The sequence below is a fragment of the Glarea lozoyensis genome (genome assembly GCF_000409485.1).
Source record: "Glarea lozoyensis ATCC 20868 chromosome Unknown GLAREA7, whole genome shotgun sequence".
NCBI lineage: Eukaryota > Fungi > Ascomycota > Leotiomycetes > Helotiales > Helotiaceae > Glarea > Glarea lozoyensis.
The window spans coordinates 2,527,989-2,548,659 of NW_007361002.1; the positions used below are offsets into that span (position 1 = coordinate 2,527,989).

General features: G+C 47.9%; 10 protein-coding genes across 10 annotated transcripts; 6 read left to right on the forward strand and 4 right to left on the reverse strand.

Moving 5' to 3' along the window:
• Positions 1-73: 73 nt before the first annotated feature.
• Positions 74-599, forward strand: GLAREA_01997 (vacuolar ATP synthase subunit F; the record flags this gene model as incomplete). The annotated part of the gene is made up of 4 exons (XM_008089213.1): positions 74-133; positions 184-219; positions 271-408; positions 459-599. The coding sequence occupies 4 exons, from the start codon at positions 74-76 to the stop codon at positions 597-599; spliced, it is 375 nt and encodes a 124-aa protein (XP_008087404.1).
• Positions 600-1,022: 423 nt separating this feature from the next.
• Positions 1,023-1,626, reverse strand: GLAREA_01998 (E set; the record flags this gene model as incomplete). The annotated part of the gene is made up of 3 exons (XM_008089214.1): positions 1,023-1,103; positions 1,151-1,367; positions 1,418-1,626. The coding sequence occupies 3 exons, from the start codon at positions 1,624-1,626 to the stop codon at positions 1,023-1,025; spliced, it is 507 nt and encodes a 168-aa protein (XP_008087405.1).
• Positions 1,627-3,097: 1,471 nt separating this feature from the next.
• GLAREA_01999 (EBDP4) lies at positions 3,098-3,994 on the reverse strand (the record flags this gene model as incomplete). The annotated part of the gene is made up of 5 exons (XM_008089215.1): positions 3,098-3,189; positions 3,235-3,357; positions 3,412-3,523; positions 3,577-3,740; positions 3,787-3,994. The coding sequence occupies 5 exons, from the start codon at positions 3,992-3,994 to the stop codon at positions 3,098-3,100; spliced, it is 699 nt and encodes a 232-aa protein (XP_008087406.1).
• Positions 3,995-4,951: 957 nt separating this feature from the next.
• Positions 4,952-5,314, forward strand: GLAREA_02000 (uncharacterized protein; the record flags this gene model as incomplete). The annotated part of the gene is made up of 1 exon (XM_008089216.1): positions 4,952-5,314. One exon carries the CDS (start codon positions 4,952-4,954, stop codon positions 5,312-5,314), a length of 363 nt encoding a protein of 120 aa, XP_008087407.1.
• A 296-nt stretch (positions 5,315-5,610) lies between these two features.
• Positions 5,611-8,595, forward strand: GLAREA_02001 (FYVE/PHD zinc finger; the record flags this gene model as incomplete). The annotated part of the gene is made up of 1 exon (XM_008089217.1): positions 5,611-8,595. One exon carries the CDS (start codon positions 5,611-5,613, stop codon positions 8,593-8,595), a length of 2,985 nt encoding a protein of 994 aa, XP_008087408.1.
• Positions 8,596-9,252: 657 nt separating this feature from the next.
• Positions 9,253-10,697, reverse strand: GLAREA_02002 (uncharacterized protein; the record flags this gene model as incomplete). Its single annotated transcript, XM_008089218.1, has 2 exons — positions 9,253-10,221; positions 10,269-10,697. The coding sequence occupies 2 exons, from the start codon at positions 10,695-10,697 to the stop codon at positions 9,253-9,255; spliced, it is 1,398 nt and encodes a 465-aa protein (XP_008087409.1).
• Positions 10,698-11,060: 363 nt separating this feature from the next.
• Positions 11,061-12,367, forward strand: GLAREA_02003 (WD40 repeat-like protein; the record flags this gene model as incomplete). Its single annotated transcript, XM_008089219.1, has 2 exons — positions 11,061-11,285; positions 11,333-12,367. The coding sequence occupies 2 exons, from the start codon at positions 11,061-11,063 to the stop codon at positions 12,365-12,367; spliced, it is 1,260 nt and encodes a 419-aa protein (XP_008087410.1).
• Positions 12,368-12,675: 308 nt separating this feature from the next.
• GLAREA_02004 (RING/U-box) lies at positions 12,676-14,706 on the reverse strand (the record flags this gene model as incomplete). Its single annotated transcript, XM_008089220.1, has 1 exon — positions 12,676-14,706. The coding sequence occupies one exon, from the start codon at positions 14,704-14,706 to the stop codon at positions 12,676-12,678; it is 2,031 nt and encodes a 676-aa protein (XP_008087411.1).
• A 1,688-nt stretch (positions 14,707-16,394) lies between these two features.
• On the forward strand, positions 16,395-16,934 carry GLAREA_02005 (uncharacterized protein; the record flags this gene model as incomplete). The annotated part of the gene is made up of 1 exon (XM_008089221.1): positions 16,395-16,934. The coding sequence occupies one exon, from the start codon at positions 16,395-16,397 to the stop codon at positions 16,932-16,934; it is 540 nt and encodes a 179-aa protein (XP_008087412.1).
• Positions 16,935-18,187: 1,253 nt separating this feature from the next.
• GLAREA_02006 (Metalloproteases (zincins), catalytic) lies at positions 18,188-20,284 on the forward strand (the record flags this gene model as incomplete). The annotated part of the gene is made up of 4 exons (XM_008089222.1): positions 18,188-18,635; positions 18,685-19,020; positions 19,071-19,220; positions 19,275-20,284. The coding sequence occupies 4 exons, from the start codon at positions 18,188-18,190 to the stop codon at positions 20,282-20,284; spliced, it is 1,944 nt and encodes a 647-aa protein (XP_008087413.1).
• Between the last annotated feature and the right edge of the window lie 387 nt (positions 20,285-20,671).

Sequence of the window (20,671 nt, forward strand, 5' to 3'; positions counted from 1 at the left end):
AGCTTCCGCCTATTGCGCTCAATGGAATGGGTTGCTTTGCGCAATCTTCTCGATTCGACAACTGCATATCAAAATGGCAGCTCCAGCATCTGCCTACAAGGACAGGCAATTCCTCGCAGTCATTGGAGATGAGGTAGTTAGCTACGTTTACCGTGGAAGTTTAGAGAAGCTGACTTTATGCAGGACTCCGTAACTGGACTGTTGTTGGCAGGAATTGGTGTACGGACTCAAGCGCTCGAGGAAGACAGAACGAATGGCTAATTGCGATAGCATGTCACGCCAGCGCCAGATTCGCAAAAGAACTTTCTAGTAGTCGACAGTAAAACGGAGGCTTCAGCTATCGAGGAGGCGTTTGTTCGATTTACAGAGGAGCGGAAAGACATTGGCATCCTTCTAATCAACCAACATGTATAGTCCTATGAGTCGCCATATATGTATTGGTACCTGACATTCCCCAGATTGCTGAGAAGATACGTCACCGAGTCGATTCGTATACTGCCGCCTTCCCTGCCCTTCTTGAGATACCTAGCAAGGACCACCCATATGATCCTGAGAAAGATAGTGTATTAAGACGAGTCCGGAGACTCTTTGGGGAGTAGACTTAAAGCCTGTAATGGAGCGCTGGGGCTACGGGGTAGGAGGACGATCAAGCATAAATATCAAGCATGAAGGAAATATGTCACGCAAGATGGCTATCGTTGTGAACATAGGCTGGAGCTAGTTTACTACTAGATCGAACGGAGCCTTGACAGTATGGGATAAGCCGTTGGAGGCAAAATAAACTTATGATAGAGACACAACTCTAAGTCTATATCGCGGGATAATTGTATTGGACTGTGACTAAATAATTGTCGCTTCAATATGTAAACGTGCTATGAGGTGCATCCTTAAGAAAGAAACTCCAAGATCAAAGATATCTGTGAGCAAGCCATGAAACGCTGGAGCTGTGTATTATCTCCCAATACAATCCATATTATGAACCTCCAATCCATGTACCAATCTGCCTATCCTAGCCTTCCCATCTAAAACTTGACAGTAGCTTCCAAACACACAATCTTCTTCTCATCTTGAGTATAAGCATCAGCGACAACGGTGTAAGTTCCCTGTTAATTATCAGCATCCAATAAACAATCTGAGACTCAGTACTTACACCTGGGATCTCCTTTGGAATGTCAACATCCTTAGTAAGGGTGATCTTTCCCTTATCAACCGGGCACTTCAAGTCCACATTTGCAATCTGCTCGCACATATCGGCTCTCGTGCTAAGCAACTTAATCAATCCATATTTGACCTGGAGGTTCACATATGCGCCCTGCTCAATCTTCTCACTCAAGGTTCCAACAGCTTCGATTGTGAGTTTCTGCCCTCTATCACCACGTTAGCGCCTGGCCTGCACAAGGCGCGGGAAGCAACCTACGGAACCGGAGGATTTGGAGTAAGGTTAACATGGTCGAGCACAAGGATGTTCTCGTCGTGATCCTTCTTGCAGTGGATGAGTGGGTTATCGCCAGGAATCGCTTCTCCTTTGTCCTCAAGCACCTTCTGGCCGTTGCTGAAAAAGGATACACCTGCGGCGGATACGAAGCTGCTTAGGAAGAGCGAGGTAAGGGCGAGTGAGAACTTCATATTTGCGGTGTGGTGAGGATGGACAAGTTGAAAGCGGAATGAGATGCTGATGCTGCTTGTTTTGGATGCGAGAGGTTGGTTAGTCCCCGCGCCACTGGGGGCTTAGCGCTCTTCTCCTCCAGCTGCCTGACTTGCAGGTGGTCGTCATGACGTTTTGCGGAGAGGTAACGAAACACTCGTGATGGCGGTAAGCCTTTGAATCACTTAAATTATTCGTACATGCTTCAAAGTATACACTTTACATCTGGTTGCTTTTTCCATAGAGAGCTTGAGTTATTTTAATTGTAAATCATAAAATGGTGCGCAGGTGTGTATCAATCTTATCCCCTTCAGGCCAACAATGTCACACAACGCTCAGAAATGGAGCGGTACTGTCCCAGGTATCTTGAAACACTACTTATTTCTACGGTACTGAAGGCAAGATATTTTGTAGTATTATATCCAGCAGGCTTTTTAGAAACCTATTCATGAAGGCAGAAACATATTCGGTAGCTGTTCTTTAACGGCTTTTGTGCTATGCCCGTATACTCTCTACACCATACAATGTGTAGCGAAGATATCAGGATTCAGACAGCTCAGTAAATAATTTTGCACCAAATATGTCGCCTTATCTTCCAGGTCTCCCTCCTGAGATCGCCATACTCGAATTGCTTAGTATTTTTCGCTCTACCTGAAGTCGGCATTCACCGCAGAATAGATGTTGACAACCAAAATACATGTTGACACTATCCCAGCCCAGATCACGAGCTGGACCGAGCACCTCTCACCCTATTGGATTCACCTCACCACACCCAGCCAATCAGCCCAGCAAACCTAAACACTCGGACCCTCTTGGGAGTCTATATAATCTCGTCTCCTCGTCCGCTCCTTCCTTTTCTTTCTTCTTCCTCTTCATACTTACCTTGTTGAAAACCTCGTAGCTCAAGAAGTACGAGTTTGCAGAACGAGTCCTCCATTGCACATCGGGGAGACAAGATCTGTTCAGTATCCTTCGGGGTCCTGATCGGCGGAATTTTTGATTGCATCCACTCGCTGGAATATACCTTTTCATTAGGATGCTTGGTCTGAGGACTGGGTGCTTGAAGAAGAGATTGGAGACACCTTTGGGGGCGATTTGGCCTGGGAATGAGGGCTTGGTGTCGAGGCCCTATGTTCCCGGACGAGTTTTGCAAATTTTCGCGTTTTTCTTTTTGCCATTCACTCATCACATTGCTTGCGCTTGCTGTTGGGTTGTCCAGTATCCACACACGAATAGAAGATTTACATAGGTAGACGTATCTTCATCTATTCTGCTACCTCAAAGAAAAGGATTATGAAGCGAGGTTCGATATATTAGTAGTTTATTGTAATTAAATGATATTCGGAATCTTCAGACACCGCTTGAATTGCAAAACTTTTCTGCCACGTCAATTCTACTGTGACTGCTTCCATTTTCACCTTCTTCTTCCTGACTTCTAGACACATTGACTTGTCACATATGCTTTTTCGCACTTCCATTCTGTCCTGTCATTTTTGCATTTCTGAATGCTTTGGCCGTTGCCTTTGCAGAGCTGTACACGCAGACTAAAACGGTCAGCTCACATCCATCATTAAGAACAAGATACTTACTACATGGAATGACGATCCAAAAGGCGTTCATGAACACAAAGTAGAACCAGTAGTAATACGGTTCGGGTCTGTAGAAAGTCCTTCCTGTGTACGATTCGTCGAATATGTTGGTCATGAAGTATACTGCGAATTAGTGTTAGCTTCGGGCATATTAAGAAAACAAAATCAGTATCCTACATAAATCTCCATAGAATTGGCCTGTTGAGACTAGAGCTTGAATCGGGTGTCGGTATGGCGAGTCGTTGACGATTAATACTGCCAGAACAAAAGATAGCGGTCCCCATGCGATCTAGACGGTCTTGAGTTAGTTATTTCTTCGCACTAGAGACTCAATTGACCTACAGCAGTCCAACTTTCCATACACAACACAAACGGATCAGAAAACATATATCTAGAGTCTGAGAGGGAGTATTCCTTCCATAATTGTCCAAAGAAATCCTGTCGAGAGGCCATATGGGTATGGTTCACAACAAAGTAGCCCTCGAAAAATAGATGTATCATTCCACCTGGCCACGTCAGAAGATGTACCCTTTTTTCATGCCGAAAACTCACATAAAACGAACCACATAACTAATAGACGATCAGCATAATTGAGTTTTGGATTTACCCGAAGGGCAATCAGCAAGGCAGAGCCCAAAATCACAAAGCATCCGATACCAAATACAGCAACCAATTCTAGTGTACCAAACGTATTGGGAACAAACTCCGTCCCTGAGAGGAGAGCCCCCAGAGGATAGAAAGGATGAAGAGGCAGTTCCATTGCTAAATGAGAGCGTTGTGGGCGCGGGTATCTGGGCTATCTGGGCCGATGAGAAGCGATGTTGACGAATTGTCAAGGTTTATTTACATTTGCAAGTGAATAACACACCGGTGCAAACAACGGCGCGTCGACAGCGTCTTAAGTCGCGGTTTGACCCCGGCTCATTCATCCCCTCCTGTGTAGCAAACGCCCGCGGATTCCGTATAACGCCGTTCATGCTGGGCAGCGACCACCCTGACCGATTGTGTCCATTGAGAGGGTCCACGTTCCATAGCATACCTACCTAGGTATATATCGATATCCTCAGTTCAATTCACTCACTTCACTCACGAAAATTCCATGCGCCAGTCGACACGCTCTGCTGGCCGTGAATCGGCTTATCAAGATCCTAATGGACTCGACTCGACGTCTTGCGATCCCCATTCGCTGACAGCACCCTGGCGTACAACCGGCATTTCCTCTGATGGACAAAGTTCGTATGATTGGAAGCACTCAGAGCGGCCACCCAGTTCCGTGCGCTTTCTCTCTTTTTAGCTTTAGCTTTCCAGGCCCCGTATCGTCATCCTCCCTCAGCTTGAGGTCTGCTTCAGCTTGCGCACGCAGCAGCAGTGCAGTGCTCAAACCAACGTCGAGGGCCCGCCGACCGGTGGCCTTTGCACTTCCATCCGCCGTCCCTCCTCTGCGGGGGCCGGAGCTCTGCGCTGCGACCCAGTGTACAAGTAGGTCCTCTCCTCTGTCTCCTCTATCTTCGCCGTCTCTCTCCCCTCTCTTTCTCCCACCACCGCCAGCATTGCTTGCGCTGCATCCGCACCAGATGCCGGAACTCAAGAGGAGATTGATCCGACGCTCGTGGTGGCATTTCGCTCACTGCACCTGGGTTGACTGGCACCATTTCGCCCTGCAGCCTAGCCAGCTGGTGGCCCTGATTGGCAGCGCAGCCTCTCGGTGGGGCGACTCATGGACACCTCACAAAAGCGGCGCCACATGAAGGGGAAAGAGCGAGCAGCAAAGGACAATGGCTCACAGAGGCACACCCCCTCGACACTCTCCTCTTACAACTTCACATCCACAGCACCACCACCACCACCACATCACTCGCAGAGAGCATCGACTATCCATTCGAACCGTCCTCCCGAGTCAGCACCGCCATACGGACGCGTTCGCACCTTAGAAGCCTTCCTCCCCCTCACCTGCTTCGCGAGAGGCTCGACAGTCTTGGTCCCGTCTTCGCCTTCACTGGTCTTTGAAGAGCCTTCAATCGACACCGAGAGACCGTCCGAGAGGTCATTCGAGCGTTCAGTATTGTATCTGCATACATAACGACTATATCTCCACCTTTCTGAAACCTCTCGTCGTCCCTACTCCTCCACGCCCATCCCTATCTCTGTCGACGCCCTCCCTCGAGTCGACGCAGTGGCACGGTTCGAGCAGTATTAGGACATCAACACACCTCTTGCACGCTCTGGATGACTGGCACACACAGGGTTAAGCATCATTCTCCCTTTGCGACAACTGATTCGATCGAGTCGCGGCCGTCTTCGTCATGCGACGGCCACATCAGTGAACTCAACCTTGTCCTTTCACTCTAACAGCCACGCGGAGGCTCTTGCTAGATTATGACAGAAAGACATCTCTCGATCACAACGCAGATCGCGACTCCTATACAAGCCTCGCTCAATTCTGCCGTGCTATTCTCAGCAAACGATGCGCCTCTCGTCGTCGCCGAGTCGGTAGACGAGGAGCCTTACACGATCAAGTGTATCTGCGACTATAACGACGACGATGGAAACACGATATACTGCGAGACGTGCGACACATGGCAGCACATTGAATGTTTCTATCCAGGGCGCGTTGACGATGCGTCGAAACCAGACTTTGATCACTCTTGTACCGATTGCAAACCTCGAATTCTCGATGGGCGCTTTGCGACCGAGCGTCAGCGAGACCAGCGGCAGAACAAGACAGTCAACGAAAACGGTGATAGAAAGGCGAAACGCCCGCCGTCGAAAAGCCACAAAAAGAAACCTAAGCCTTCCGAGTTACAGGTAAATGGCATTGGTGAGCAAGACGGCCACAAGAATGGCAGTCCTCAAGATCATCACCCACCCACGAAGAAAGCGAAGGGCCACCGGTCCACCCACTCGATCAACTCCCAAGCCAAACGTTCTCCCCCTCTACATCAGCGTCCGAATAATCACATTCATCCTCCAAGCCCTGCCCACACACCGCCGGACCTACCCCACGACTTCCAATTTCATTCCTACTCGGACCACTTCTTAAGACTTTACGACAACGAAGACGCAGTTAAAACGGATCTCGATGGAAATTCTATGGCCAATCTGTCCGTCACAAATTCGTTGTCTTCTTGGCTTCGTGACCCGGAGAGTTTACAAAAAGACACTGGAATACGGGATAAGGATGAGGTGTTTCAGAATCTCAAGATCGACAACATCAAAAACCTCAAATGGCCAGCGTTGAAGGTCGAGAAGAAGTATGCTACAATCAATGACACGCCTGTCTCCTGGCGGCTCTTGACCACTCCCACCGCCCTTTCCCAAGCGGGTCGCATTGGGGAACTGTTTGGCCTCGTTGGCTTTCAGAAAGATTATTGTGAGGATCCCGAAAATGGCTGGAAAGATACCGTCCATCCAAAACCCTTTGTGTTTTTTCATCCGCGATTACCTCTTTGTCTGGATACGCGGCTGTCAGGATCCATCATGAGATATACACGGCGTAGCTGCAGAGCAAACACAACCCTGGAGACCTTCATTTTCAACAACGCCGAGTATCACTTCTGGCTTGTCAGCGAAAGGCCTCTTACAGCCAATGAGCAGATAACCTTGCCCTGGGATTTCCGGTTTCCAACGAATGTGCGTTCGCGTTATCTTCATTTGCTGAACCTGGGGGAAGAAGACGGGTTGCCTTTCGATGGCTCAAGTATTAGCGACATAGAGTACGAACAACTCACCGTCATCATTGACTTAGTACTCTCGGAACATGGCGGTTGCGCCTGCGACCTTGGAAACGACTGTGCTTTTGTTCGATTTCACAGGAATTACAACGGAAGATCGCAGCCGCAGTCGAATGGAGGCAAAGCGAAGAAGGGCCGTAAGACTAAACAGAACCACGTCTCGCCCACCAGCACGGGTCAAGCTACCAACAGCAGAGCTGCAAGTGAAGGCCAGCATGAGAATGGCGACGACGATGACAGCCGTTCAATATCAGGTTCTTCCCGCGGCAAACCCCACAGTCGAGATTTGACGCCTTTGCATGGCGTCAGTGAGTCCAATGGCGCCAACCTGGACGCATCGGATCGCGAGAAACGGAAGCTTGCTATGCTCGAGGACACGTTTCGCAAGATGGAGCAAGGACCGCCTCGGAAGAAGAAACGGCCATCTGACGGACCTGGTACGAACTCCGGCACAACACAATCTTCTCAGAAGCAAAGACAACGATCAGTTGTAGCTCGACCGTCTATTTCGCATTCGGCTGAAAATGGCACCACTACATCCCGAGGACGACAATATGTGGATGCTAGTACTTCGAGGCGGCAGTCAGGGTCTCCCAATAGTGCTACGTCTCCGACAGCAGTACTGCCATCCACCAGTAACCAAACTCCACGAAATGTGTCATCCAACAGCGGCCAAGGGCCATCGACACCTTCAAAGTGTGCTTATACGGACTCCTCGGCCCAGACCGATGATGTGGAAGATGCCTGGTGGAAAGAGTGTAAACCACGGACTAAGAGAAGGATAATCTCCCTCGGCCAGCGCTTGCTCAAGAACCGCCACAAGATTCAGATTCATCAAGAGAAACAAATGGAGCTACAAATGGCATATGCGATTGGTCGAGCTGAAAACGACTCTTCTCCTCTACTCACGATGGATTCCGGTGCACACAATGATGAGCATTCCGGTGAGTCCCCGGTCGACTCCAAAGGTCGGCATATGAGCGTCTCTTCTTCTACGCCTTCGGTTGATGCAGCCATTTCAACAGATGTAAATATGACTGATGCTCCCACGATTACGATAAGCAATTCAATAAAACCTCCACCTCCACCATGGCCGGGTCAGGTAAACACCGTTACGGCGCGTGCGCCTTCACCAAATCAGCGGTCACCAGAGCTGAGGGTTCAATTACCGCCTTCTCCGAGCTTCACTACCCAAACCATCTCCGGGTCAATGTCAGGTTCAGTCACTCCATCTTCCGCGTCAGCAATGGCACAGTCTCCCTTTGGCTCATTACATTTTCCAATCGCATTTTCATCCTCGTCGGGCAACGGTGTGGCTCAGCATCCCAGTCCAGTCAAGACCAAGAAAATGAGTTTAAGCGATTATAAGGCTGCTAGGCTGAGGAAAAACGACACTGCTCACAGTGCCAACAAATCACAAGGTGGCAGCAGCCCTACAATACCACCAGCTGTACTGAAGCCTTCGCTGTCCACAATCGAAGAGGCCAAAGCCAATGGTTTCTTAGAAGGATCGGCGCTAGTGGAAACTCCTACGGAAAAGGCCATTGACCCAATGACAAATGCGACACTACCATCAGAATTTACCCACAAGGTTAATGGGCCACCTCAGTTACTGAATGGCACTTTGTAACATACATAGACATCGTGGTTCCAACTACACGTTTTGCTTCTAGCGTACAACTTTCCCTTTCGTGTTTCATTTTTGAGCGCTTCTTTCGGGGACCGGTTTGGTTCCATTGGGTTATAAAAGGTTGGGGGCTTTGGGACGGCGTCTATCAACGGCCACGTAAATCCGGGGAATGGAGGATTAAAATTACTCTTTGTTAATGTGATTAAGGACATTTTATTTTATTTGCTGGGGGCGATCACTTATTCATCTGTCCCTCGGAAGAGAGAGAGAGAGCATTGTGGAAATCTTGTTGTACCAGTAGCGACGAACCACCACCCACCACAAAATCTTCATGAAGCCGTATTCGGCACTCGAAATTTTAGAAAACTTCTAAAGCTGTTATTTTGTGTGTACTGTCGTGACTTTTCGTGAGACTGTTTCGATGTGCACAGATGCTTGAAGATAGATCATGAATGAGATTGTATTACAGAAGCGAAAAAGTTCGGTAAGAGGATTCGTCTTGATTGCTTGTCTGGCTCTTGGTCTTTTCCAGAGAAATTTATTTAAACGGCCGATGAACGAGAAAGCATGACATTCGGTGTTCACATTCATTACGGTTATTTGAATTTGTCTCTTATATGTTTTTACACACTTACATCCACCACTCTCGCTTACTATCTATAATATACCCTTCAAATTGTCCTTCTCAAATAGCAGCAATGCGAAATTATGTCTCACAAACAACCCAAACAACCCCACGACGGTCTGCATAGCTAAAATCTCAATCGCTAACCTATCCTCTCGCTTCGGACCAAACCATACTAACCACAGATTCAACAACGTAAAATTGGTGCTTTCGGTAATGATACCCTTTTCATTTGTTGTTACTCGGAGGAGGTGGAGCTGGTGGAGGACTTTGAGGAATATGACGATGACAGGTTTTGGTGGAGATACCCATTCGGTGACGGATGGCTCCATGAGATTGGTGCGAGCGTTGAAGCGTGGGAGGCGGTGACGAGGACATTCGACTATACGAAATAATTGAGGCGCGGAATAGATGAAATTGAAGATTTGCGGGATGAATAGTAGGAGGAGGGTTTTAGAGAAATGGCCAAGAATGCCGACAACAGCGAAGACCATGCCAGCGAAGTAGCAGTAGGTGTCTCCTACAAAGACCCGTGATGGATACCAGTTGTGCCACCAGAGTGCAAGGGAAACGCCGATGAAAGGGAGGAGCATGTAGAGTGAGAAGAGGTGGGAGTCGGTTGCTGGATGAGGATATGGGTTGAGGAGGTAGTAGCAATCGTTTATGACGAGAAGACATGCTATGACTAGAGATTGGGAGACCTCGATTCCGTTTATACCGGCAAGAATATTGATGCTATTTGGGCAGAAAATGGCGATGGCGAACATATATAGGTAGTACAAAGGGCCGAGTTGAAGGAGTTCTCCCAGATATGGTCGGAGTGGTATAGGAACGACAATATGGGTTACACCGAAGTCGACGAAATATACAATGAGGAGAGGTATGCTTGCGATTCCAGGGATGAAGAACTTATGCCGCCATCGGATATCGAAAAGATCGTCTCCGATCCCGAGAATGGAGATGGACTGTACTGTAAGGATTGCTGATAGATATGATGCCAACTACCAAAGGATCAGTATTTGTTGAAATGGTCAGAAGAACCACTTACTTTATTATGCGGAAACTTATGGAGAAACCTCCCATTTTGTACATGCTCAATAGTCTCCAGGACTACATCGCGATTCCCACCACCAGATGTCGCAGCCACTATATCCTTATAAAACGGAAATGGAATGAAGACAGTGATGATCAAGAGATACACCACTGCACAGACAGCACCCATGGTCTCTGGAATCTCCTTCTTGTTCACTTTGCTCATATCCTTTCCCTTCAGCCCTGCTTTCATAAACGTCGGTCCAAGCCATCGTATCATGGAATAAGAACTTGCGAACGCCAGTCCGCTAAACGCCAGAGAGGCGACGAGAGGCGCGCCATCGCCTTGAAAGGTGTTTGCTATGACGGCAAAGCTGGCGAGTGAGAGTGAGAGAAGACTCAATGTCTCTGTGAAGGACAGAGCCGATGCCGATGAAGTGGCCATTGTTGCGCTGCGGAGGACCATTATTTGTAAAAGGGGAGAAACTAGTGCCGGCTTTCGAACGTCGAACCCCCATAGAAATATATCCTTTCAGTCCTCCAGATAATATACAAGAAGTCTAAATTGACATTGGATTGGAACGAGCGAGTGAAGAAGACATGCGACGAGGCTTAGGAAAGAAACATGCTCGAGGCTGAGGCCACGACTCATAGAAAAATACTCCGGACGGCAAAGGGCCCCTGTTTGTCTAGCCTTGCTGCAAGTGTAGGGTTTAAAGGCACATCTCCCCGCGATGGCCCAAGCTCTCTGTCTTGGGCATGGGCATTGCAAACACCGCCACAACAATCTCAAATGTACGAGCTCTGAATGGCACCTACGATGAACCGCGACGTAGCGGAGCCAGAGCAGGACGGCTTTGCCCTGCTTCAAAATGGGCATCGAGATATGGTCGAGGCGACTGCCTTTAATATGTATGGCGATCGATTCGCGTCCGGTTCGGTAGACGGCAAGATCAAAGTATACAACCGGCACCGGGATGGAAGCTGGAATATATGTGATACTTGGGGAGCTCACACTTCAGAGATTCTAGAGGTATGAATTAATCGAGATGTGCACATGGCCGACTAATTCGTTCGAAGATCCAATGGCTCCCACCAACCATCCACCCAAACCTCATTGCTTCAATCGGCGCAGATGGCAGATTCAAACTCTGGGTTGAAGACCCAACTCTCGCTCCAGGCAAAGGCCGACGCTTCAACTCCCGCTCCAATGCACCTGTATGGTCGCTTCCCTCTCCCGCACGCGCGCCATGGCTTTCATTTTCCATGAAACACAACCCAGAAACACGACATACCTACCTCGCACTCATCAACCGAAATGCGCTACTTACCATCTACGAAAACGAGGAGCCAGAAAATATGGAGAGTTGGAATGAATTAGATCAGGTGTACGTGTGCGAGAAACCGCCAAGAGGGGAGGAGGTAGCATTCAAAGTGGTGTTTGATCCGAATCTCGAGCCGTGTTATAAAGCGATCCAGAGAGGCGTGCAGAGGGATAGCTTAGGGGTGGTAGTTGCTAGTATGGGGAAAGCTAGTATTTGGCGGACGAAGGAGATTAGTCACGCTGTGAGTCTAGGCTCGGCTAATACTAAGGAATTATATCTTGCTGCGGAACTGAAGGGGCATAGGGGATTGGTCAGAGATGTGGCTTGGGCTCCAGGGAATATTAGAGGGTTTGATGTTATAGCCACGGCTTGTAAGGATGGTTCAGTCAGGGTATTTCAGGTTACTACTCCTGCGAAAGGGGGTAAGGAAGGCAGAAGTAAGGATTTTAGTAAGATTCCGGAGCAGGTAGTCGTGGCATCGCAGCGTAGCCATGAAAACGGTATAAGAAACGCACCAGGTGGCATCTCAGCAGGACTGGCCAGCTCGAAGCCTGGCGCAAGTCGTCATCCAGAAGCTCAAGGCAATCATGGTGAGGTGATTCACGCTGCAACTGAGGTGTCAAAGCTGGAGACTAATAGATCTCCTGTCTGGCGGGTTGAGTTCGACGCGGACGGGCAATTGCTAGGCTCAACTGGTGATGATGGAAAGCTCGCCTTGTGGAGAAGAGAACCTAGTGGAGTATGGAGCAAGAGCTCGGAGTTAGCTATGACTCGAAGTGTTGCTGTTTGATGGCGATCAGAGGAGAAGGAATTTGATGATACCCTTTTGATAAATTATTGCACCCAACCGTTTGAGATTGTTTGAGCAGTATACACATGGTGAAGCAAATTGGTAGTGAAATACGTCTTTTGGTATCGAATTAATCCAAAAATTCGTTACATCGAGTTCCCTTCTCTTCTCACCGCTTCTAAGCCTAGAAGCGGTGCCCAATTCCGAGATAACTATATAATAACCCTGCACCGGAAATCAAAAATCCAACCACCCCAGTTACCATTTCGGTCACATAAACATTAAGGGCATTAATAGAACATCCCCCTTCATTCCACGACCATCTCCATCATTGCGTCTAGCATGCTCTGCCAATTTGGCATGCTCAAATGGCAACTCCACCATCCCACGTCTCCATCATTTTTCCGCTTCTCCTGGAGTACCTTGCGCACTTTTTCATTGCCACCGAGATCGGTGCCTTCTTTTTCGACCCACTGACGTTCCGCCTCCTCTTTTGCTTTTTTCACCACAACCTCATCATCTTCACATCGGTAAAGATCGCATTTCGAGCATTCAGTACAGCCTCGTCCACCGTTCGGCCGGAAGTGTTCACAGAAGTGTCTGTAGCCTTCGCCGTTTCCAATGTCCTTGCGGCAGACGTAGCACATCTGGTAACCACAGATGCAGGTGAGTTTATTGCACCCGGAAGATTTGACGAAAGATGTGTTGCAACGAGGGCAGGTCCTCTTAACTGCTAGCGACATGGCTAGTTCAACTTGCGTGCGCAGCGCAAGGAGGGAGGATTCATGACAGATGTGTATATCTTTCCAGCCTTTGGAGCAAGAAATACACGAGGCTCGCCTACATTCCGAGTTTTGACAGACAAACTTTAGGCCGTGTTGTTTGCGCCGCAAGCGGGCAAGAGAAGCGTGAAAATGGCCCAAGGTGAAGTCGCCGAAGGTTTGACGCGAGGAGAAGAGTATGAATAAAAATGAAAACAGTAAAAACACCGGTAAAAAGAAGGGTATCATGCCAACGCCTAAGACCAAAATAATGAGAGTATAAAGAAAAGTGTCTCCAGCACGCTTTATCCTCCATGCTCGCTGAGATTCTGGAAGGTAGAGCTCGTCCACCTCAGCATAGCTGCAAAATGGACATCGAATCAGGGGAAGTCCAGTTTTGAGCAGACTATCCTCAGCTAGCCGTTCGTCAAGTTTCCGAACGACGTCTTTTTCTCCTTTATCCTCATCGAATGCTCGCCGGATTAGACTCTGTGAAATGCAGCCTTGGCATTCTCCAGACATCGCGGCTATGCAACGCAGTGTGCCACTATCGGTGTTTATGGTGCGTTGCCAGCCTTGTCCAAACACTGCTTCTTTTACAGAATGTCTCACACACTGAAAGCAAACAAAGTGACCGGCATCGTCACAGGCTGATAGCTCCTCGAAAGTTGTAGCAGTGAAGCAGCATTCGCAGTCGTGTAGGCCTTCATTGGCCTCAGCCTCCTCGTTGTTGACTTCGCGAGCCAATACGTGATCTTTGGCTTCTCGATCTTCCTGCGCTTTCTGATTTATTGGCACAATAAGTGCGTCGAATAGTTCCTTGTCCAGTTCCGCAGAACCCGTTGCCTTCAGCGTGGGGACTATCGACCCCCTGCCGGTCGATTGCCAGATTACTAGCGGGTGATGCTCAGGGTCGGCTGAAGCGGTCGTTTTTCTGCGTGAAAAAAGGGACGATATCGAGAAGCGCCACGACTTCGAGGACAGTGCCGTGAGCGTTGGCCTCGCGAGTGTGTAAGCGTAGTTGTGTTCTGCCAGAACGCCGTTTATTGTCGATCGAGAAAGGCCCTTAAACTCCTGGTATGCTATGCCCTTTACAGCCTTCTTGTATTCAGGACTCCTGAACTTCTCTTCAGGTTGTACCAAGCCTTGAAAGATGGAATCCCCCGCCTTGTCTCCATCAGTGGCAACCTTCTCTTTTCCAGCAACTTTGTTTCTTCCCCGCACAAACTGCATTTTGTCTTTCAACAAAGCTTCCGTCACAACTGCCAGTCTGGACTCTTCGTCGAAACTCGAAAGCATCTCCCGGAAGACCTCAACTTGCACATCGGGGAAAATGGCGGCCAGTGCTACAAGACTATTGTTCAGCTCGCGAAGATCCGGCGGCTCGGAATTGATGTCCTTGAGATGAGCCTCTTCGTGTATATAAAGATGGTCGAGGGGTCCGCAAGCGGGAGGAGGTTCAGAGGAACTTCTTTCAGAGCTCTGCGCAGAGGAGGTGCTACGAGGAGATGTACGTGACGACCGACGGGGTGCAGTGCTGCTGTTTACTGATTTATTGAAAAGTGCTGGCAAGACCATGATGGTTGGCTGCACACTGATAAGACTTCACATGGTTTTTGGGGAGGGTTAGAGCATGCGAAGGAGCAGCGCTTGCTTCCCTAGCTTCCGTACGTTCTGACTGTTGATTCTGGATGGTGTATTATTTTGGCCGGTGATCCGTTGGTCAGGACAGTAACGAGATGAAAGCGGGTCTGAGCTCGAATTTCGTAGCAAAGAAAGGCTGCGGCAAGTTGCCGACACCCTAGTGCCTAGGAACGCTGTGTGGTGTTAAGTCCGAAGACCAATTGCACCTGAATTGCACCTGAATTACCTAGGTATTCCAGGCTGAACATCCACAGTGCCCGAGCTCCACCTGCTTACTGATCTCTTGGCGGGACGTACGAGTACGGGATTTAGGTGTACGGCACGTGCCCAGTTGGTTCACATCCCGACTTCACCATTTGGCGGTTTTCAACCAGTCTACGACTCTACTTCATTAGCACATTTTTTTATCCAGCAATCATTCGCTGTTTAATCACACCAACATTTTCACCACTTCATTTCGATGTAATAAATGAGCTCAAACCCTGGTGGCCCTAGATTCGGACTAGGCCTTGTTGGGATAATGCAACTAATAAGACTTTCGGAGCTGTCTCCTTTTATCAGCCTCTCCAATCAAACATACAGTAACATGTATTCGCTCTACACCAACGTGGCACCCTTTTATTGAGGCACCGGGACTCGTTCCTATCTCTGGTATTGGCTACGAAGCCGCAAGATAGGCTTGCTGCCGACCATCGATCTGCGATTCGACACCGGATGTGGTGCTTCTTTTTGTGCATTAGGGCATCCGTGGGTTACTGCGGTGGATCTAGCACGACATTCTTCTCAGGGGCACACTTCGTCAGTGATCAAGTTGTCTAGAATGCCACTGGGACGTATAACCTGTTATGAGCGGTTCAGCAGCATGTTGCCAGCCAAAGACAAGGCTTGTGGCTCCAAGTTTTGGAGTGATCTTCACGTCCCGTCAGACATTGTCTACCACCAATACTGCGAGTATCATGCGTGCCTTACTCACTTCTGCGTACATCATGGCTTTACTTCAACATTCAGCCGTCTTGATAAATTAAGTTAAACCATCCTTCATGGCCTTCGTTGACATATTTTGTTAGGCTCCTGTGTAGGGTGACTCGGATTACATCTTGTTTCGATCCATTTTGATCCTTCCGAAGGCTAGCGTCTACTATGTCGTGTTGTCGGTTGTGAATTCAAACACACAGTCTTCTATCCATCACGATTCGATTCTTTTTACTGACTTGGGAAGATGACTACAATCATAGACAGGACTTCGACAGACCCTCGGCAAACAAATATCCAAAGAATGTTGCAGTGGCCCGAGAATTATCTTTTGAGGTTCGTCCGCTAGGAAATCCGCCATAACCACAATACCTGACACATAGGAACAAATCGATCAAGAACAGCAGAAGTGGAAATTTGGCAGCCTCCCACATTGGGTTCACTTCTCAGGTGGGGTATCTTTGTGATATTTGCGCCACATTCAACTCTTTGAATTTTGTGTTAAAGAATGCTGTTGAACAGAGCTAAAAGAAAACAGGTTCGTAGAACAACAAACATACCTTGAATATTTAGTCACAAAGGACATCGCACTCAAAAATAACATCCTTTCAATAACAAATACACACCCCCATACCTTACAAAATTTTAACATGACTCTTCCTTCTGTTAAGAAGTTGATAGGAAAATTTAGTAAGGCACAGATGCCAAACTACAACCTCGAAGATGCCGTTACCGTATATTATCGAGATCCTCTAGGCATCACAGACCCCGACCGTCGAGCTCTTGCTCCTTTTCTCCCTCGATATCTTGATATTCCCCCCAACATTGAAAAGTTACGGAGTTACCGAAGGAGATCAGACGAAGACTTGATACGACTCGCGCAGGGCGTTGATAGAAAGAACATCGAGTTACTATACGAGCTACACCGCAGAGCGTCGCTATCTTTCTGGAAGTCAGGTATCAAACCAGACTGGGACGACCCCTGTGAATATTGGCTAAGATGCGTCAAAAAAACTACACGCTGGTGGCAGATTGGCCGTAGGCAATCTCTCAAGGATTATGAAGCCAAGTGGCTCCAGAGGGCCCCCGATTATGATCACGAGGCACCACCTCCTGACTATAACCACATCTTTGGCTCGAGACTTCCAGACTACTCAGACCTCCTAAACATTCGGGATGCCAGCTCATAGATCAATATTATTCCTCTGCTAGTACGTTCGTGGTAGACTTCTAATCTCCACTTAGAGGCTTCCAACCAAGACAAACGATATCTATTCGTCGAAAAACTTTCGCGGCATTGGATTGATTGTCTGTAACCCCTTTACGGATTGAGTGTCGGTCTAAGTGCTCTCCGTGCAGGGCAAAGAAAAAGTTTCAAATCATTGAGAATTTTCCCTTTCCGTCAGCCGTCTCTTGCTGCGCTATCCCCTGTGTCCCGTCGAGCCAAGTTTAAAAAGGCTCATTCGATCTTCTAACCACGAACATTCAACCAATTCTATCTTCATATCATCACATCTCTACAAAAACTGAATCCTTCCTCTTTATGAGCACATAAAATGAAACAGCTTGTCGACTTTTCTACATTTGCAATGGAGAAGAGGTGAGTAACCTCCTAAACTTTCAATACCAGTAACGTTGACTCAAGGTTTAGATGTTGTAGTTCGGTCGATAGACTAGTCACAAGGCAGACATCGAACACAGGCCGTGCTAGCAATCTAATCATTTCTGATGCAGGTGGAATCTCAAGTGTACATCGACGCCTCCCTTGGTCGTTTCAGATATTCACACCCATAGAGCCGGCAACTCCTTGCCCTTGGCGAATAGGGTAGGTTGTCAGGTGTTGTACTTCGAAGTACATCTTGATCAATGACTCGAGCAATGTGATCTAGGTGTGCCATCAAGGTCACTAGCGATTATGTGACGATTATGTGAGTTGCGGGAAGGAAGAGGCTCACGTTGAGGCTGAGTTGAGGGATACCTAGGTACTTAGCGAGGTATTTGTGGGTATCCCGCCCCCATATGATACATCTGGCGTGATCTGATTGGCTCATGTGCGTATTTACAGAATGAAATGAACAAGCTTAAACCTGTCTCTGACCTAACAGCGTGCATCTGACAGGTACCTTCAATTCTACGCCTCTCTCGGCGCGAGCGCACACAGCTTTTTTTCTAGGACAAAGGCTCCGGGAAATAAGTATCCCAGTACTGAGTCCTGGAGATCAACCTAAAGTTCAACAAGCTAGCAGTGTTAGCGTTTAGGGCTGAACTTGTTCACAGAGGTTTATATTAAACCATCCACTTGCAGCCCGTATTCGAGGCTATAAGTATGTTTCAAGCTTCTCTCAATACATAATCCATCGAATGGATCTCAATTTCTCTTTTCTTTGCTTGTAAAAGCGTACTTCCTCTTCTGTATCCTGATTACACACAACACAACCACAAAATGTCTATCCGGTCACTTCTCCTTTGCAGTTTCTTGCTCGCAGCTGCACTTCCCCATTCTCAACTTTCGGCTCGGCAGGACACAGGAGATCCCAGTTCCAGTGACCCAACTACCCCCCCAGCCAGCCTCACGAAGCTTCACAGACCAGACAATCCTTTTCCTAATGGATGGCCCCAACTGCCGGTTCAATGCACAGATAGTGCCAATCCTTCAGAAGATTGTAAAGAAGCTTTACGAGCTAATGACGGAGGCGTACGTGCCTTTGGCGGGACCCTACACCACGATGGAACTTGCAAAGATGGAAAGGAAGGCTTCCTGGAGACTGCGGCTTGGGATGCCTACACCTTGGCGATTGAGTCTACAAATTTTCCTGCAAATTCCCGAGCTCGTGGCGGGGCACATTTCTACATGGGCCCGGATTATGGAGCTCAGCAATCTCGCATTCACGGTATGACTTATCTCTACCTCACGAAACAGCATAACTAACCCACAACTAGATAATGTTGAAAGGGCAGCAAACTTCAGACTCCAAGGGGAAAATGTCATCACTGTCAGCTGTCAAGACACAAAAGACTGGTGTAATGTGCAAAAGCAAGGAAAACAAGTTGGCGGATATGCCTGGACATACAATGGTTGGTTTGGTTACTACCACTACATCACTATGTGTCCTGTCTTCTTCACAACCTCGACAATTGATCAAAAGTTCAGCGAAATGCAGGAGGCTCTCAGGGACAATAACATTGCTAAGATGCAAGACGCGAGGAACTTCTTCACCAGTGGACACATGTTCTTACACGAAATGATGCATACTGATCTTATCGGCAAACCACATAGTAAGATCCTTATTTCCTGTCTGGGGCATATTTTGTTAATTTTACTTTAGTCAACGATGAGTACATTGACCCTGGGCAGATTGGCCCACAAGCATATGGGCCAAAAAGAGTTCATCAGCTGGCGACACGAAGCATAGATAATGGCGGAGGCGCTAGCAGAGCGTCTACTAATGCTGATAGCTATGCATGGCTTCTAAGCTGTAAGTTGCTACCAATTTAGGATTGACATGGGAATCATGCTAATCAGGTGTAAGCGCTCTACTGGTGGAGCACCACAGAATATTTCCCAGGTGTTCCAAACAAGCAAGGCCCATCTGTGGCTGAAGATACCGGTCCAAACATCCTGCATCTCGGCAATTTCGACGATTTCAATGCCCTGTCATCAGATGATGTTTTCAACAGGGCGCTCCAAGGGCTCACTAGTTCTGACGGAACGCCAACCGTGCCAGTGTCAACACCGGCCCCAATTCCTAGCGATGTCACAGTTGGTCAAGGTGCAGATCTCAACTCTAACTTTCCGAAATACTGGATCATGGCAGATAACTCCAAGCCTGATGTGAAGAATATTCTCTACCGAGCACGAGATAAAGCATGCCAAAATGTTTGCGACGCATCCACTCTCGAAGGCATTCCGTCACAATTCGTTCGTGCAAACCGAGTAGGAAAAGATGGATGTCAATACGCCGTCAAGATTGCGAACACCAAGGAATTCTACTTTCACACTACTCAGGCGGGGCAAAATTGCTACGACGCAACTGCAAAGATCATCGACACAACTGGTGGCAGTAAAGATGCAGGCTGGGTCAACGGCCCTTCATATGGCGAGTTCTACCAAGTTGGAGTGCACGATATCAACACCAAAGGACCCGGAGATACTTCCCACGATGACTTTCCAGCCGACAACGAACACCTTGGCTATATGCATCTCTCCTGCCGTAGAGCCGATGCTCTTATCGCATGGAATTATCACTTTGAGTTCAAGCTCTCGAACTGGGACGATGGTAACTGGGGCAAATCCATCAAGGCAGAAGCAGACAAGTGCGATCGGGTTCTTGGTACTGATAGCTGGAGATACGAAGACGATAGCTCGTACGCTTTTAATGATCAAAGTCCTTCGCAGAAGAAAGGAAGCTATACCCTTAGCTTGGCGATAAGTAATAGGTGTGGTGAGAAGGCGATTGAAAAAGTGCTTGGTTTGAAGGATGGAACGGTGAAATGTCCGAGAACAAACAGCTTTTCTGAGGTGGATATGTTTAACAGCTGACGAGTTCGGTCTGTTAACATTTAGCGGATTATGACTTACGAGTTTTATTGTATAATGGGGTTGTAATTGCATTAGTGGGAGTTTAATGATGGTTGATGCATTAATGGAGGAGCATAGGATATCAAAACGTCAGAAAAGTATTGGTTGGATTAAAGCTTATTCAAAATACAAGCCATAGTTCTCACTTCTAATTGTGATCTCATATTTGGGTTCCGCCCAACACAACATAGGTGTTACCTACTACCAAAAAGCTGACATTGGTTTTGTACTCCGAAATGATCTAGCGATGGCAAAAACAATGTATCGTCAATCGAGCTTCATCTGATGATGTTAAGTCCCAAGACAACTATATTCGAAAGATGACATGTCATCAAAAACATTATAGCT